Consider the following 18,640-nt stretch of genomic DNA (forward strand, 5'->3'; position numbering starts at 1 on the left):
GAGCACCCCCAGAACAGGGATGCCACCAGGTCCCGAGCAACAGCTCAACCAGACATTGTGGAATCTGCTTAGGCCAGGCTCTGCAATGCTGCTGTGGGAACTGCCATGACCTCCCTCCTGGGCTGGGGATGATCCCTCTCCCTGGCATGGATGTGGGCAGCCCTGCTGCTACCTACCTTCTGCAGGTAAAGAATCATCCCCTTCAGGATGGCATGGAAGGACTTCCAGCCGCGCTTCCCTCGAGGTGCTGCCAGGGAGAAGAGAGCAGTGCATACATCAGCCGCAGCACCCGGTGGGGGGAAGGCACCCCCATCCCCACCCTCCTCCAGCCAGCCCTGCCGCGACGCACATCACCCACCCCGGGGAAGGGCGGCACTCCAGGACTGTCCCCGCACACCTGAGCCTGTGCCGGCCGCGGGCCTGGCAGATGGTGCTGCTGGAGGGGGGCTGCCTGCTGCCTGCTCCCGGGGCTGCACCGCTGTGCTCCTGCTGAGCCGCTGCCCCCTGATCACGCTCAGCCTCACCACTGCCTCCCCACTCGGGGATGAGGTGCCGCCACCTGCCAGGTAATGCTGGCTTTGGAGGGAGGCTGCATCTAATCAGATCAAGGCAGCATTAGATGGACAGGCCTTACGAAGGGATTTTATGGTAGAAACTGTGAACGTGCCTGGCAGCACCCAACCCACTGTGCAGCTTGTTCATCACACCACAGGGTACCTTCCTTTGTCCCCACTGTCCTGTGGGAAGGGTACATCTCCTGGGGGGCCCAACCCACCTCCCTGCCTGACTCCTTTCCAGCACTGCATGCAGGGGCTGTGCTGCCATCTCAGCCTCTGCCCAGCCCTGAAGACTGCACGGAGAGGTTTTGAGTGTCCACAAGCTGGGGGCTGAATTATGTCCAGCACAGCCAGCCAGCCATGGCACAGGGAGATGATGCTGCAGGCTGGCATGATGCTACAGTCAGACACCATGTAGTGACTCCTGCTCTGCTCCCTGTAGTATTTCTGGAACCCACTGGTGCCCTCTCACCCAGAGTCCCTCCTATGGGATCCCCAGGTACCTACTTTTCTTGCAGTCAGGATCAGCATGGATCTTGCGCACTAACAGACCATGCTTGTAGGTGGCAATGCTGGAGTCTTGGGAGAAGTCCAGAAAGGGGTTACTGCAGCTGCTGATGCGCTTGATGGACTTCGGGTTGGGATCTGCCAGCTCTGAGAGGGACTTTCTCAGCTCCTCTTCATCTCTGCCAGGCACAGATTTGGGCGGGGAAAGGGTTTGTTACCTTGCTAGGGACAGCAAATACCAAGCTTCCCATTTGCCAGTGCCACCTGTAGGCCCAGTTTCTGAAAGGGAGGACAGGAGCAGCAGACCAGGCTGAGCAGTCTCCCATCACCATTGGCAAGCATCCCATAACCAGCCATGCCTCTGTGTCCTGTCCCTCTAGTCAGCTGTGGTGCTGCCTGGCCCCTCAAAACACAAGGCATGGCAGTATCTGCTGCAGGTTCAGGGTGGTCCTGCCTGCCCCAGGGAGCAAGGAGCTTTCTTGGACAGGACTGGGGCTGACGATGAGCCAGGGGCCATGGTGGAACAGCACCCTGGGGCTTGACACTACAATAGCCCCCTGGTCCATGGTGTATGGGCATGCACGTCCCCAGTTGGCATGAGTGAGGGTCTAGAAAGGACACCTACCCCCCAAGAGAGACTCAGGCTGTGGTCTGAACGCCTTCAAGGCAGCAGCTGGACTATGGGGACTGAGAGCTACCAGTAAAGGGGTGCGGGGAGCCTGTGGTGGGAGGCCTGAGACAGCACCAGCTTGGAACAGGGGCATGTGCGGGCAGGACACAGGCAGCCCCGGCACCAGGAGGCAGCTCTGTCCTTCCAGGTCATGGCCCTTGGCGCTGCGAGCAGGCTGCATCGGTGCTGCTCCCCCCGCCCGGCAGGAAGATGTGGGAGCCCAGAGCTTCTGCCTCCCCCTCCCTCAGACCCGCTGCTGCTAATTAAACCCCTCAGCATCTGCCGGCGTCGCCATGGCAGCAGCCCGAGCGCATTGGCTCAGTGCTGGCGGCACCGCCGGGCTGATTAATCCCCGCAGCGCGGGCGCTGCCGCTCCTGCTGCTGGAGATGGCAGCTGTGGGCGAGGGTGCGGGCACCCCGCGGGGCCCCGGCACAGCCACGGCCCCCAGAGCCTGGCCGCTGCCAACCTGGACACGGCCGCCGAGCCAAGAAGCAACGCCAAAGCCGTAGGGAGCTGGGCTCGGGCTGCCTCCCGCAACACGCCAGGGAAGGGGTCCCCATGGAGGTGCCAAGGGCAGGCAGGGTGCATTCCCTGCATCCCCAGAACATCCCGATCTCCCTGTCCTTCCCATGTCCCCACAGGAGCACTCGCTCTGCAGCATCACAGCTGATAAAGGCTTTTGGGGCAGGGTGATGCTCTGAAGGGAGCACAGCAGGAGAGAGGAAACCCCTGCACCATCAGGATGGCCCTGCTGTTCACCCCGGGCCAGGGAACAGCAGCATCTCCCAGAGAGGTACTCACATGGCCCACTGCAGCTTCTCATTCTTGATGGAGCCGTACAGCGTCTGCAAAGGGAAGAAGAGGCGGTCAGCAGGAGAGTAGTGCAAGCTCCCAGGGGTTGCTTCAGGGCATAGAGGGGCAAACTCAAGGGTGCTGGAGGTTAAGGCAACCCCAGGTCATTTTGTTCTGGTCCACATGTCCTGGCTGGGCAAGTCGGCTGACCTTGTTTCAGGGCTATAGGCTTACACGTTCTCCTGGGCAACACAGGACCTGCAACCCTACACACAGCCCAGGCACAGCACTGTGGACAACCCTGGCTGTCTCCACCCTCCTCCCCTCCCTCTCTACCTGCATGTGATGGATGCACAGCATTATCAGCATGATGGCGAGATATACCAAACATCTCCAGTCCTTGGGACAACCACTTCTCCTTGCTCCAAGGTGTCCCAAGCTGGCCAACGCACAGATTTCAGGAGGCCTGGACCCCAGGACAGCAAGCCCTCTGGATGCATTTTGATGGTGCCTGTCCACATCGTGCTTGGCAGGACTTCAGGCTGCTCCAGGGCCTCTAGTAGCTCCACGCCACAACATACCACAGCCAGCAACCTCCCTGCAATCAGCTACATGTCCTGGGCTGGCAGAGACAGCTCATGGCAGCACCCAGTGCTCTGCAGCAATGCAATGTTCCCATTGGAGCACACTTAGGCTTCAGGAGATTTCAGCATGACACTGGCCCTGGACTTGCAGAGACACCAGCATGCTGTCTTTCATGAGGCCCTCAGAGGAACTTGTGGCTGATCAAGGCAGGATGGGTATTTGCCTACTGCTGGGTGGCTGCTGCTTGGGGTGGCTGTGGCCTGTCCCTACCCTCTTCCCTGTACCCCCAAGCACCCTGCCCTCCCTGAGGATCCAAACACCATGAAGGCAGGAACTGCTGCCTGCATCTCAGCACAGGAACAAGCTAATCCCGCGCACATGAGATGCTCCAGGGCCCCACTCCCAAGCGTTTGTCCGGTCTGAGCTGGGCACAAGCCAGAAGCACTCAGCAAGGCTCTGCAGCTGGAGAGGCTCTGGAGAGGGTTTCAACACAGCGCTCGCAGAGGGCTTCGGAGCGAGATCTGGAAGGCATCATCCTTGGAGGAAAATAATTGAGTCTTGTACAGGCTGTTCAGGCAGCTGTCAACATCCATCACTGGACCAGAGGCTGCTGAGAGATCTTACTGGTGGTTGAGAAAGCACAACTGGAGGCATGCAGGGGCATGGGGAAGCCGTCCAGCAGACAGGCCACAGCAGTGTCTGTGGAAGGGACATCCATCACTCCCTCAAGAGGCACAGAGGCCAGGACGGAGCGGGGACCAGCTCCTCCTGCACTTCCCTGTCAGGAGACGCTGGCATAGCACCAGCTTGCTTTCCTCTTCTTGTTCCTCAGAGGAGGAAAGGGATCATCGCGATCTAGCAGGTGGGAAGCAGAGTTCAGTTGTCTGCTGGGAAGACAGGAGGCTTACAGAAGGGGTACAGCCTCAGCACCTGAGAGAAGATTAGACCCCAGTCCCATTCACGCAGTCCTGGTGCTGGAGGGGCAGAATGCTGAGGTGGGGGGGTGGGGTAGAAGCCAGTGGGGCAGGCAGGGGCATGGACTGCAAAAAGACCTAGAAAAGAGCCTGAGGAAAAAAAAAGCCAATCCAGAGTCCTGCTGAACATAACCTGGGAGCAGAGCAGGGGGAGAAGCAGGCATCTCAGAGCAGTGTAGATGATAAGGAGTCACCATGGGAAACAGAAGGGATCTTACTCACTGCCAAGAATGCAGCCGAAAGATGCTGAGAACAAACAGACACAAAAAGAAGGCTGAAAAACCAGCACACAGAAGTGGGGACTGGGAACAGCAGAAAAGCTCCTCGGAAAGAGCAGGCAGAACAGGACATGTGGCTTGGCTCAGTAGTGATACAGAGAGGGATCAGCTCCCTTTCCCCAAGGAAGGGAGATGTGAGCCAGCTGAACAGGGATTTTGGAGGGCAAGGTGAGGTGCTGCACTGGAAGGGACCATGGTCCTCAACCCTACCATAGGGCTTGCAGGCAGATGCTGCTAAACACCAAGTGAATGAGCTGATGTCAGAAGATGCTCAGAGAATAATTCTGGATGGCACAGTGCCGGAGAACAGCCCGGCAGAGCACCTTGCTACAAAAACCTGGCCCTGGGATGGCCAGCAAACACTTCAAAGGCTGAACTGCTTTGTGGCTTCAAAAGGCTGGAGCTGCCCTGCTGCAAGCCCTGACAGCATCGCACAAGCCCACTGTGGGCAGGAGCTGCTAAGTACTCCCACCTCAGAGACGGGGAGCACAGGCTGCTCAGCTCTGGTACAGGGGGACAGTGAGAGGCAAATAGGGGGACTGAGGGGATTGTGAGAGGGCAATGCAGAGCTTTACGTTCACACTTATATCCTGCCAAGACTCTGCTTGGCTAAATGCCACCCCCAGCCAACACCTGTCTCAGGAACAAAGCTGTTGGACTCAGCCACAAAGTCTATCCTGCTTTTCTGATTCCAGGGTAGTACCGTTGTCCATCAGTCCACTAAACTCTGGGTTCTTCAGTGCACTGACTGTTTCTGCTGGGGAACCACAGGCAGTGCAGGCTCCTGAAGCCTAACACAACCACATCAGCAGAGAGTAGGGTCACCAGTTTCACCCCTCAGCAGGTCCCTCTCTCCAGGCTGTGTTTGCTCCATGGATTCACTCCCCCTGAGCCAAAAGGACAGCACCTCTTGGCACCTCTGAACTTGCAAGCACCCAAGAGGAAGCAGGGTGCTGGCTTCATGCCACTGTGGCCTACCCCAAGTATGGCTGGGTTGCTTTTTTTTTTTGTCATGGCTGGGTCATGAGCTCACTGCTGCAGCATGCCGGGACAGCCAGCCAGCTCTGTCCTAGACATGCGCAACACTGAAGAGACCTAGGAATATACTGTCCCAGCGGGATTTCTCACTGAATCAACAACATCTCTCTTTGGTGCCCTTCCTCCTAAAAGCAGGCTGAGAGGACGTCCCCGAGTCCTCTAGCAAACATCCTACTCCAGTAAATGTTTCCAGGAAGAGTGGGGGGCTGCACTGGGCAAGAGGCAGGTGGCTCTGATGCTCCAGCCTTAGCACCAGTCCTGCTTATGGCAGTCCTGCACAAGTGGGAAGGTGGAAGACATTCCCCTTCAGCCCCTCTGCTCAGAGCAGATCAAAACTGGGTCTGGGGAGCTGGGCAGCAAGCTAGCCTGAATGCAGCCTTGGTACAGGCTGCATGGAGGGCTGTAGCCCAGCACTTAAGTAGCAGAGGAGGGTTAAGGCAGGAATTTAGGCATCTGACAGAGAGTTTTAACCCTTTCTGGGGTGCACCTTTTATGTATCAAAACTGTTATGGATAGACAGGTCCCTTTTCCATTCTGTTGGTTCCTGCATTAAGCAACACAGTGCCCAGCTCTCAGCACTGCAAGATGCCCTGTGCAGGTCAAAGTTCCCCTTCCTCCTGTGTTGGCCCTGTGACCAGCCATGGCTCTGTGACATTCTGCTAGACAGACTTCACAGCCCCCAAGCATCCTCCCTGCAGTCATTCTCCCTCTTTCCATGACTGGCAGCATTTCAAGATGAGAGCTCAATTATTGGCTTTCCCCAACTTTTCATCAGCAAAAGATCTTTCTCTACACCCAGTCACAAAGCTCTGTCAGGTCCCCCAGGCACCCAGACCCCCACAGCTGCGCAGATATGAATGGCACGGTCAGATCAGGGCTGTATGTCAGACAGAACATACCTATGTCAGGTCCCTAATTCACCCTGGCAGCCCCATCTGCACCTCTGCTGCCCAGCATGCACAACCCATTCTCAAGAACAACTCATCACCTGGCACGCACCAACCCTGCTGCGCACATCATGTTCCCCTCCACTGCAGAGAGGCTCCTGAGTGCACACTGAGCAGAGCTGTCCTGGGGACAGACTTTTTTCACTGTAGGATGGGCTGTCACAGGGACAATGTCCTGTGTCACTTTCCACCCTGCTGCAGGCAACAGCAAGAAGCGGGAGACGGCTACCCATCCCTGCCTCAGCAACATCATAAGCTGCACAAACATTTTTTAAAACATTCCTTGCTCAGCCAACTACTACCCCAAGGGCAGTAAATCCCTCCATCCCTCCCAGTACAGCCCCACAGCGCGGGAAGCAACAACCAAGCATCTCCCAACTGCATGTTTCCATCCGAGTGCGTCACAACTTAATGCTGCCCCCAGACCGTACTGCGCTATGACAGCATAGCTGCTTGGCATGGCCCTGATGGCCCCACTGGGCTGGTTTGGACCACGGGGGCTGCCCAGGCGATGCTGGGATCCCCCTGCCCGCTTTGCCCCAGCCTGCCTGCAACAGGGGGGCAGGCGATGACTCTTCTCTCTCTGTTACACTGGAGACGGACACCCGACCGAGGTAGGACGTGCCCAGAGAAAAGCCTGTTTCCTTCTCCCCACCTAGGACCATTGCACACTAGCATAGCACCTCCAAAACGGATACCGGCCCACAGCGAGCAAGCACTTGGCAGTAAAAAGCCCTTTTTTGTCCAGGCAGCCACTCCTTCCTCTCCAGCTCCGCTCGGCAGGGAGCCTGTGCTGCCGCGCTGCCCCTCCGCCCTGCCTGCGGCTCTCCCCGCAGCCCCAGCGGGTGCGGATCTGCCCCGGCTCAGTGCAGCCCTTGGCAGGGAGCCCGCAGAGCTTGTCACTTATGCTAAGCCGGAGGGCTGGTCCCAGCGGTACGGCTCTGTCCTGGATTCTTTTCGCAGCGATGTTTTTCAGCTAGCGCTGCTGTCAAACCACGGCGAGCGGCGCAATGTCACCCAGGTCTCGCCGCGCTCCCGCTACCCTCATGCTTGGGGTGGGATATGGGAGGAATGGCAGGGCTGGACCCCCGGCCGGAGGGGTAGCTGATGGGGACCCTGGTCCGCAGAGAGCGGACAGGGGAGGGAGACGGGGCTCGCCGCTCGCTACATCCACGCCAGGGCTGAGGCTCGTGCAGCGGGCGGGCCGGCGGCTGTCCGGGCGTGTCTGTCCGTCTGCCCATCCATCCGCCCGTGTCCCCGCCGGGGCGCAGGGCGCTGCGCATCCCCTCGCGGCGCCCCCCTCTCCCCCGGCCCGCCACTTACCGGCTTCTTCTTGCGGCGGCTCTGGAGGCGGCTGACCACCAGGTCGGTGTAGAGCACCGGCTTGAGGGTGCGGGAGCGCTGGGGCCAGCCGTAGCAAAAGGTCTCCACGCCGCGGTAGTTGCGCCCGTAGCGCACCGAGCACATGGAGCGGGACCGCATGCGCCCCGCGCTGCTATTGATGCTGTTGACGCCGATCATCCTGCCGCCGGCAGCGGGGAAAGTGGCGGTGCCCGGCGGCCCTGCCCTGCCCTGCTTGCCGCGGCCCCCGTCGCCACCACCGCCGCCTGTTGAAGCCGGGCCGGGCCGGGCAGGGCTCGGCGACTGCTGCCCGACAGAGGCGGAGCCCGCCCCGCCCCGCCCGCCGCAGCCAATGGCGACCCGCGGCGCCCGGCAGAGCCGAGCCGAGCGGCGGAGATAGCGGCCAGCATCCCGCCCGGGGCGACACCATCCCCGGCGCTGATGCCACACGAGGTGCCTGAGCTGCCCCCGGTGCACCAGCTGCCCGTCCCTGCCCTGCTTCCGCTCCAGCACGGAGAGTGGGAGCAGGGGGATGGACCCTCTCGGGTCCATGGGGCTGGGGGACAGCCGTGGTGACATCTTCTGTGCTCCAGAGGCCGGGCAGCACCTCCACTCTGTGCCAGCTGGGCAGGCTTAGAGCTGCTACCGCAGCCCAGCCCACACCAGGGACCTCCAAGGGCTGAGCTGGTAGGAGAGAGGCCCAGTGGAGGTATGATCAGACCTTCAATCTCTAGTGCCCATCCCACACTTAACCCTCCTGCCTGTCCCTTCTGCTCAGGCTAGAAAATGAGTGGCTGGAGACACCCAGCTGGTTAAGGGCAGGACACAGATGCTCCAGGCAGCTCTCACTGTGAAGAAGCAAAAGGCTGGGCATCCTTGCAGAAGGCATGAGGATCGATGCGTAATTTAGTTAGGCTTGACTGAGTAAGAGACATGGCCAGTGGAGAAGGGGAAATTTTCCACTCTGTCCTAACTGCTTGGTGTAGTGATCACGGGGCAAAACTTGTGAGGGAGGGAGCATGGGTGCCTGGCACATGGGCTGCCCCTGGAGCCACAGGAGCAGGGAGCATATTATTCCTAGGGGAAAGAGGGAAAACAAAAAAGCCATAGCCCAGGGGATCCGACTGAGCAAGCGCTTCCATGATTATAGCTCAGAGGTGGGAGCTGGGGCTTTCTTCCCACATTATATTCACTTACCCAGCACTCCGAGCGTCTGAGCCCCGCTGTTGTGCCTCTAAGCTGGAAGGTGGGGGCCCATCCTACCTTCCTCCCCCGGGGACCCGACTGCATTGTCAGCCTTAATTCATTAACATCTGTGAAATGCTCTGGGCTCCTAGGCTGGAAGGCAGCACAGATTTGGCTCACTCCTGCAATCACTCATCAGCACTGGGGAGAAATGGGGCCTCATTTGGACATACTGCATTTCTGCCAGCCAGAAAAGCACAAGGTTAAGCTAAACCAGTAAGGAAGGTGGGGAAGAGCTAAGGCTCCATAAAGTGATCAATCATGTAAAAATCAAATCCACACCTCAAATATAACAGACAACCAACAAGAGTGAGTGAAATCCCAGGGGGCCTAGGCTAAAATCACACTGACAAGAGAAGAGTAATATCTCAAGAGCTAATCAAAGTATCACCATCTCCAGGACATCCTGCTTTGCCTCCTTCCTTACTGCATGGGCAGCTGCCTTCATTTGGCCACAGGGGTTTGGGTCCAAGCCTGCAGACATAGGCATCTTTGGGCATGGGTTTTTGTATCTCCAGCATAGCTCCCTGCCCTAGTGGGAAGACACCTGAACTGGAGAGCCGGGCAGCCCTGCCTGCAGGGTACAAATCTCCAGGGGAGGTGTCAGAGCCAGAGGGAAGGAGCATCGCTGGTAAGGCATCACTGCCTTAGCTCACTGGAGTGCCGTGTAGGACACAGCAAAGCACAGCCAGTGAGGGGGACGTGGAGCTCAGCTGTGAAAGCACAAGCTTTCAAGTGTTTTCGTTTCTCCTGCACAAAACTGGGATTGTTTACACTTATTATCTAGTAGCAGATAAAGTTATCGTCTGACTCAAGCTGCCGCTCGCTCTCAGGCATTGTGCTGTGTTTGTCTTGGGTCTCCCAGCAGCCAGATATGAAGGTAATGCCCAGGCTCCCTGTGGGTCTATTCTTGTTGCTGTCCCCAGAGTCACAGGGGATGGTGGCCTTGTGTCCCCTGCAGCCACCTAGGTCCTGCCCCAAGCTTTGGGAAGCTCCTGTGAAGCCTGCCAGCCCTTCCCCTCCCCTGCTGCCCTTAGGAAATGCGTGTGCTCCTGGAGCACTAAAATTAGCCAGCCAGCTGTGCTGCACGCTTGCACAGGAGCCTCAGTCCCCAGGCACGGCCTGCCAGCCGGGTCTGCTGAGGAGGCAGCATCCTACCCTGGTAATGGGGCTAGCCCAGGCTGACACAGGGAGGGCAGCAGGACAGCCTTCCCCATTTCTCTGCCCCCTGAACCTGGGCAAGGACCAATGCACCAAGCAGCTGAAAGCAGCAAGCGGAAAGAAGAGAGGGTCTTCTCTGGCTTGAGCCTGGCCAAGGGGCAAAGGCTGCCCAGGAGAGGCACAGCCCCATCAGTCATGGTTCCTTGCCAGCTCCTTCCCCAGCACAGGCCAACAGCACTTTCCCCATCTCACCCACCCCAGGAACCCACTCCTCCTTGCACGAGCAGGGTCTTCCTAAAGCACAGTGGTGTTTCAGGTGAGGAGCTCAGCCTGCTCCACACACGGCTCCTCACGTTGCCTCTCGCCCCCCTCCCCAGCACAGCTCCCGTACAGAGGCGGCTGAAAAGCGGCGGTGGGAAGCACCGCAGCTGCAGAGGGAACAGGCCATTTTTAGCAGAGCAACCTCCCTGCTGCTGGGCTGCGGGCACAGCTGTGTGGGGCTGTGCTGCAGCGCTGCAGCCTCCCCCACTCCCTTACACACAGCAAAGGTCTTCGTCTCTACCCATGAGGGAAAGCCTGTGGCTTCATGGCACTTCCTCACCAGCCTATCTCCCACTGGCTGGGATCTGATGGGATAATTTGATCTCGCATCTTTAGACAGCTGGTACTTTGGGGGGTGAAGTTTAACAGGGACGGGGCAGTACCTGAAGTGCAAATACTTGACCATGGCATGCTGGGGGCAGCAAAGGGGGCATGCCGAGGAGCCTGAAGAGCTTGGATGATCCAGAGCACAGCAGCTTTAGAGGGCAGGGGTTCAGGGTCCTTATTTTGGATGTTTCTATTCCATTTTGGGTGCTTAAAGCTGTTTCTGGAGTTGGGTTTACAATTAGAGGAGGTTTTTTCCCTGAGTAACTCCCTTTACTGGCAAAGCGTGGGCTGAGAGGGAAGACAGCCCTATTGAGAGCTGCTGGTAACCTCATAATGATGGGGCAAGCAACGCAACCAGGAATAGACCCTCACAGGGAGCTCAGCTTGCCACCCTCTGTTGCTTTTTTTCCATCAACTCTCTCCCCCTGACATGGCTCCGGCACCCTGTGGGAACCCATCTTCCACATCATGAGTAATTTGCCAACTGTAGTGCTTCACCAGCAGCAATGGTTTCTGCCCAGCAGATCCCATGGGAGCTACGCCTGTTCCCAAGGCCCAAGCTGGAGAGACAGCAGCTCAGAAAACCCTCTCGAGGACAGGCTATGCAGAGAAGCACAGCAGTCCAAGGCTGGAGGTGCTTGCTGAATGCTGCCTGCACTCCCTGGCCAAATGCCACAAAGAACTGGGCCAGGCAGGGAGAAGGCAGGAATCCCCCATTCACACCAGTGTGGCGAGTTCCCGGCTTCAGGGCTTTAACCAGGAGCCCACCCGCTCCATCACCATGCCTTGCCCTTGTCACTAAACACATTCCCTCTGCCAACAGAGATGGTTCCAGTCCCAGGGCCTGGCCACAACTTTGGGCTCCAGTGCTCCAGAGAGGCAATAAAGGCTGAGTACCATGGGGTCAACACCACAAAGACGCTTGTTGCAGCTGGGGAAACCAACCCTAGGAAGCTGACCCTAACACATGCCCCCTTGCCTGTGATGTAGGCACAGGAAGGTCAGTGAGGGAATCAGGACTCCAGCTGGAGCTCCAGCATCCTCCTGGGGGAATGGGGCAGCCCATGTTCTCCTCAGCAAGATAGGAAGAAAACTGCAGGCAAAGGGACCACCACCATTCCTGTACGAGTATGAACACATTCATTTGCACCCCGGGTAACCATCCACGTGATCCTGCCCAAAGCTCTCACTTTTGCTCCTGCTGCTTGTCTGGCCAGAGAGAGAGACTGAATTTACCTTGAGCAGCTCCTTGGGGAAGTCAGTGCCTCCATTGAGTCCCTCCAAGTTGCCAATGAAGTCGGAGCAGGACATCCTCTTTCCAATATTCTGGGGGAGCCACGGGGAGAGAAACGTGGGGGTTACCTTTGGGCCAGGGGTCAGTGCTGGCTGGAAGAGGTCCCACAGCCCAGGAACACACCCCCTATCCCTGCAGCGGGGTGAGGGCCCAGCCAGGTCTCAGGGAGGCTGCTTGCAGGGGTGGGGAAGCTGCTGGCTTTGCCTTGGCTCAGGGAGTTTTAAATAGCCTTTTTCTAATTTGGGTGCTACCCACTTGCGATGGCAGCCGGCTTTGGAGTCTCACTCCCGCTTTCTCTCCCTGTCCACTTTATTCTTCTGTCCTCAACCAACCTCCACATCTTCCAGCTCAGTGCATCTCCTCCGAAGCCCCATCCCTCCGTCATCAGCCCCTCCTCTCATTCAGCCTCACTCCTCCCCAGACATGTTAAGGGTGACCAATCCTCACAGGCCCAGGGTCCCGTGTCTCCTGCTCACGAGGCTCTGTTCTTGCAAATCCTCACTCTTCCTGCAGCACCTATGGTTCAGGGCAGTGGGTGCAGGGACAGTGCAGGGACAGATGGGGCTTCTGGCAGTGGGAACTTACATGTCCATGCAGATCTGTGTTGAGTAGCATCAGGGCACAGGTGAGGGTGTGGGCTCCATCTGCAGCACAAGGACAGGGCAGGAATTAGAACCCCCAGCTCAGCACTTGGAGCCGGTGCTCCAGCCCCTCAGCACCCCAGGCAGGGCATGGGGGCTCTGAGCCCCCAGGAAAGCCCTGAGAGCCCCCTCCTCCCACCCTAGGCACACAGCAGTCAGTGTGGTGGTGGCAGCACGTGGGTGAGTAGGTAGGAGACCACTCAATTAAAGCTGGTCCCAAACCTGAATGTACAAACTCCCTTCCAAGCCTGCAGTCCCTTCAGCCAGTCAGCAATGCTGCAGCTACTCCTGCAGAGCTCCTAGCACGGCAAGGTGGGACTGGCACAGCCCCCTGCCAGCCAGGCAGCCCAAACCTCACCTGCCCCAGAGCCAGCCCAGAGCAAAGCACGTGAACACACACAGGAGAGGCGCAAAGACATGAAACAGCACGAAGTGGGTGTCCGTGCCACCCCGAGTGCCAGGCACCTGAGTTTTCTCACCTGGCCACTGCCTGAGCCGAGGGTCTGGGAGCTGGGGTCTATTTGGTGAGGAGGGCCTTCTCTTGCCTCTTGTGCTAATCTGCTCAAGGTCAGAATTAAGGATGGGTTGAGCCCTAATTATGCATAATCCAAAAGGAGAGGTTTGGGGTTTGTTTATTTATAATCGAAAGCATCTGTCATTTGAGGTAAATGATGTCTCCCAGTCGGGGATGTCTCATAAGGTGTCAGTATAGGCTGTCAGCCTGCTCTCTGGTTTCAGTTTGAGCACCTTCACCGAGATGATGAATGCATGGGTTTGCTTGAAACACACACAGAGACATGCACAGTTTCTTACCTTCTGAAGAGATGGCATTGGGATTACACTCATAATAGCGCTGGGAAAAATGAGCCAGCACTCGCTCTCGCTCTTGTGTCTCTCCCATCAAGGCCAGCTCCTTTAGAAAGGACCTGAAAAAGCAGGAGTGTTGGTGACACATGAAACCCACCAGCAGCTTCTCCAACCCACCCTGTGCAGGAGCAGAGCTGTGCTTTCTGGTTTGCAGACCCCCGTGTGTACTGGATGAAGCCCAGTGCGCTGCATGACTCCCCTCAAGCCCACAGCACCATACCCTGCAGAGACCTACAGTCAGACTGTAGGTCTACACTGGAACTACACTGGGAAAGGAGGTGGGGGTTACATCAGGAAGGTCCAGGGTCAAGGCCTGGAAAGCCAGGCATAGGTGAACCTACCTGTCACCCAACCACACTGACTATTGAATTAAGAGCAGGGATGCTTTCTTGGTTGTGTGGCTGAGAGACCACTTTGGAATCACCCTCCACTATTTAAGAGGTAAGAGGATCTCCACGTGGGAGCCATGAGGTCTGCCTGCTCCCTGCAGATCTCTGCATGGGTGCAGAGCTGCAGAGGACATGGTCTGCTGGGACCCACTTGGGTGGCCACCACACATGCACACATGCACTCAGCTCTGACCTGAGGGCCTGGTCCAGGCTCATCCCCGTGAACACGAAGAACTTCAGATATTCCCCTGCCACCATCCTGCTGAACTCATTGCTGAAATAGAAAAGAGGGAGGTGAGAGTGAGATCAACCAGAATGTGGGGACAACCAAAGGCACACAGTGGGTGGATTCTAGGAGGCTGAGAGCTCCCAAGGGTTGTGGAAACTGTGCTGAGGACACAGACACCCCAGACTTCCATGAAATGCAGAGAAGTCACCCACAGATCCGATTGGAATACTGGGCATGTAAAAGAAACTGGAGAAGCTAGAACTGGAAGGGCTTACAAGACGTCTGCTAACCATTCCCCTGCCCCAGCACCTGTGCAGAGTGGGCTTTGTGGTCCTGCCAGCTATTCTCTGCCAGCCCGGTGCACCACAAGGGCAGCAGCTGTGGGTGCACTGTGGGTGCAAGTGGGCCCCTTGCAGAATGGAATGTTCCCTACAAATACCCACACGTACTTCTTCCCCAAGTGGCGGGCCACATCTGCTTTTTTAAAGCCATCCAGGTTGTAGAGCCTCTTGGCCAGGCGTTTGGCAGCCTCCAGGTCAGCCTTGTGCCCATTGGAGAGGGTGTCCGTGCTGCCCAGGGCCAGCTGCTCCATGCTGTCCATCTCAGAGTCTGAGTCCAAAACCAGCTGGTTCAGGGGGTGGTTGCTGCAATGGGAAGGGACGCTCCATGTTAGCCTGTTTGCAGATCCTCTCCTTGTCCAGCTTCTCAGGAAATGCAGGTTCCTCACCCCCAGCAGCTACTCAGTGCTGGGGCCCAGGGTGACACTGGTTAGAGACATCCCCAGGTCAGCTCTGGGAACTAAGGGAAAGTCTGGGTATGTGGCTGCAGGAGAGGTGGGGTGACAGGACAGTTCAAGTGACTGATGACAGGACCAAGGCCTCCAAACCCACATCCAAACCGTAAGTAGAGTGACAGCACAACCACTCCAAAGTCCTCCACCCTGAGGCTGGGAAACTGCATGTATGGGCTCAGGCTCTGCCAAGCTCAGCCGTAGTGAAGACTTGGAGCACAAACTTGTGCACATCACATGCTGTCCTGCACATCCACACTAATTTTTTAACCTGCACAAACATCTTGTGCTGCTCTTGAGCGCAGTTTCTACCCGAGATAAAGACAATAATTCCTTCACTTGCCTTTTCTCACCCTCCAACTTCAAAGCACTTCACAGAAGGGAAAACTGAGGCAAAGATGAAGAACTTCCCCCACCCCCGGCCTCCCAGCTCACAGAGGGGTGTACTGTCTTCTTCAGGCTGCCCATCAGCTCTCAGCCCACCATGCCTTAAATGGCCACATTAGAAGACACTCTTGGCTTAGCCCCCAAAGCAGTCTGACTCAGTGCCACCGAAGTTATCCCAACCAAGAAGCCGGTTGAATCTAATCAACAACGAACATTAAGTAACTCTGACCTCGCCCAAATTTTCTGGCAGCCCTCGCAATGTTCCAGTCCCATTTATTTTTAAAAGTCTCTAATTGACTTTTAAGAGGCCTGCTCTCCCAAGCCAATTACCCAGGCCAATCGCCTTGAGGCTCCACTTCTTGCACAGAGGCTGAGCCTCCTTGCTGCTCAGCACTGCTTTTCCCAGGGGAGCCACACACAGCACTGAGAGGCTGCCCCCTGCCCCAGGGGGCTCCTGGGCACCTTCCTTTCACCCTCCTGGCACATCCAGCATGGAAGCCCCTCTGTGCTCAAACCCAAGGGATGGACACCTCCCTAGTGAAAGCAGCTCTGACACCCTGCAGATCCCCAGGGAGATGTACTTGGCTTGGACCACTGCTGAGCTTGGCAGTACTGGGCAGTGACACTGGTAAGACCTGGCTGGGTTCCCGGGGCAGATCCTTGCCCAGTTAGCCCCAGCCCTCTCCAAGAGCCTGTCCATCACCCCATGCCACCCTGGTGGGAGCAGCTATGAGGCTTGCCACAAGGTCACTAGGAGCAAACCGGCTCTGAGTCCACCTGCTCTGTGGAACTGTGCTGGGCAGGCATTTCCAGCATCACCACCTGCATCACCAGCACACCCTGAACTGCAGGCATCCCTCCCACCTGCCTAAAACTTCTCCTCCCAAAACAGGGTGGCCACATCCAAAGGTGCTGCTGGTGTGGAATCTGGTGCCCACGGCCCTCCAGCTGTGCCCAACACTCTCTGTCAGTGCCAAAGCCACCCCAGGGGCCAGTACTGGGCACACACCTCAGCACCATCTGGCTCCTTGAGCGGCTGCAGCCACTGTGCTCTCAGCCAAAGACAGGGCTCACAGGCTCTCTGCTTCCCAGCAGCAGAGACAAACCCATCCCCGCAACCAGCCCCTGCCAGCCATACATTGTAGTGACTGTATTTTTCACTAAATTCTATATGCTGTCACAGCAGCTCCAAGGCTGCTTTTCCAGCTGCAGGCTGAGCTACAAAACTCAAAGCCAAAGCTTCACCACTCCCCATCCTCTGACTGCACTTCCAGAGCAAGCAGCTGCTCAGTCACACTCTGAACACCTTTTCATTCTTCTCAACCACCATCATCAAAATCTCCCAACTAGGCCTGGCCTGTCCTACCTCGTTTGGCTGGCCACTGGAGCCTCCCTGGGCAAACAGAGCTCTGAGCCACCATGACCTCTCTTCCCAATCTGTGGTCCTCAGCTTTCCTAGCTACTGCTGAGCATCCAGGCATAGGCCATTTACAAAACCTCTCTTGTCCTTAAACATCTGTACCTCCCTGCAGGCTCCCAACCTGTGGTTGCAGTTCTTGCCTTGCTTCTTGCAATGGGCATGCAGGGATCACAGCCTGGGTGTCAAAGCAGCTTTGCTAGCAGGATCTGCTGCTCACTCCCTCACCAAGTCCTCATACTGATTTGGGGATTTACAACAGCAAAGCATAACCTTGCTCTCAGGATTAGGCACTGCCCAGCCATGCCATGAAATGTGTTTTCTTCCAAGACTCAAGCCACTCTCGTTCTTCAGTAGGCTGGAAGTCCCCCATTCGTGGCACCCATCTGTCACCCCTCAAAGCCCCATCTGGCTTGGAGAACGTGGAGCTTAAGGAGAGAAAACCAAGAACCCAATCCTCAAGCAAATGGGGAACAGAGCAAAGAGATGTGTCCCTGTATAAGGCAACTGAGGTGATGTTAATTTTCTTGCCAATGAGCTAATGTCTCAGGGTGGGTTTTTTTTAGTGTACTTTCTAAAGTGACATTTCAGTTTGGCTTGAAGAAACACTGAGACAATATTTTTTACATTAGATACATTTTCAACTCAAGAAGTGGCCCACACTTAAGAAATAAAGATCAAATTTGGTATTGTGTGAGTATCCTCAGCATGCCTCAGATGAGTCATCCCTGAGCAGACCCAGCACCAGCTAATTCCTCTCTGTGCTGCCCGCCTTGGACAGCCATTGCCACACTCCATGTCAGTGGGAGCACTGGTACCCTGCAACCTCAGAGGTGTTTCTTTGGGAGCTCAAGGTCCCAGCCCATGTATTGGCAGCAGTGAGGTGCTTCTGGAGTCTCTTCCATCAAGGTAGGGACATGATCCAGCTCAGGGCTTGCCCCAGGGCAGAGGCTCTGCACTGACCACCTCCCATCCCAGCTCAGCACAAGGCACATGTGCTCCCAGCCCTGGGGAGCTGCTGCAAGACCATGGTCCTGCTCGTGGCCACCACACCACAGACAATCCTCCGGGGCTCAAATGTTCCTTGTTGGCCAAATGCTCCTTCCTTGGAGCCAGATCTTTGTCTCACCCCAATATTTCTTCACTGGCTGAGTGCCTGGAGCCCAGCAGGAGACACTGCAGCACCTTCCATCCCTGGCTGCAATGCAGCATGTCACTGCAGGAGCCTTGACTTCCTCTCCCTCCTGCCAACACAAACCAGGCTCACTCAGCACCATGTTCTCTCCATGGTTGCTAGCAACCAAGAGTAAATCTCTCCTGGATGTGGGGCAGCAATAAGGCACTAGCTCAGTAAAGCCTGCCGTAGAGGGCTGACCTTCAGCTTCTGGTTGCCAGCAGGGATATATCTGTATGGTAGGATCCTTCCCATATGGTATCTGCATAGTGGGATCCTTCCTGCACCAACACCCCGCTGCCCAGGAATGGGGGAGGAGAGATGCCCCTGACCACAGGCTGGGCGGGGTGGCCATTCGTTTCAGCTGGGGGTGCTCAGCTGAGCTCCTGTGTTGTCCAGGTCCTGCCTGACATGTTTCCAGGTGAGACACCTGCTGCAGGAAACTCACAACCTCCAACCACAATCCACATGCTGCTTGCTCCCCACAGGAGGCTGGTTTGCATCCTGCACCATGAAGGGACAGCGCAGAAAGCTTTGTCTGAGTCTGTGAGGGACACATGCATGGGGCAGAGCAGCAGTCTGCCCTCGATTCCCAGTGCCCCACATGCATGGCTAGATGCCCAATGCCTCTGCCAAGCAAGCACAGCCTGCCTAATGTTGCTGCTAAGAATGTACCAGACCGGATCTTTGGCTGAGCTAAATAAACGC

General features: G+C 56.9%; 1 protein-coding gene across 3 annotated transcripts in view; it reads right to left on the reverse strand.

Annotated features, from left to right (window-relative positions):
* PSD (pleckstrin and Sec7 domain containing) overlaps positions 1–18,640 on the reverse strand; it is a 47,231-nt gene that overhangs the window by 3,860 nt on the left and 24,731 nt on the right. For 2 of the 3 annotated variants that reach the window (XM_062606760.1, XM_062606759.1), the window contains 8 exons: positions 14,608–14,808; positions 14,129–14,209; positions 13,493–13,605; positions 12,624–12,682; positions 11,981–12,070; positions 2,537–2,580; positions 1,065–1,243; positions 177–247 (listed from right to left, as the gene is read on the reverse strand). In XM_062606760.1, coding sequence (XP_062462744.1) covers positions 177–247; positions 1,065–1,243; positions 2,537–2,580; positions 11,981–12,070; positions 12,624–12,682; positions 13,493–13,605; positions 14,129–14,209; positions 14,608–14,808 — 838 coding nt within the window. The remainder of the gene's footprint in view (positions 1–176; positions 248–1,064; positions 1,244–2,536; positions 2,581–11,980; positions 12,071–12,623; positions 12,683–13,492; positions 13,606–14,128; positions 14,210–14,607; positions 14,809–18,640) is intronic. The other variant, XM_062606761.1, reaches the window with a different exon arrangement.

The sequence above is a fragment of the Pezoporus occidentalis genome, unplaced genomic scaffold, assembly GCF_034315485.1.
Source record: "Pezoporus occidentalis ecotype Australia unplaced genomic scaffold, CSIRO_AGI_Poc_V1 ctg98, whole genome shotgun sequence".
NCBI classification, from domain to species: Eukaryota; Metazoa; Chordata; class Aves; order Psittaciformes; family Psittacidae; genus Pezoporus; species Pezoporus occidentalis.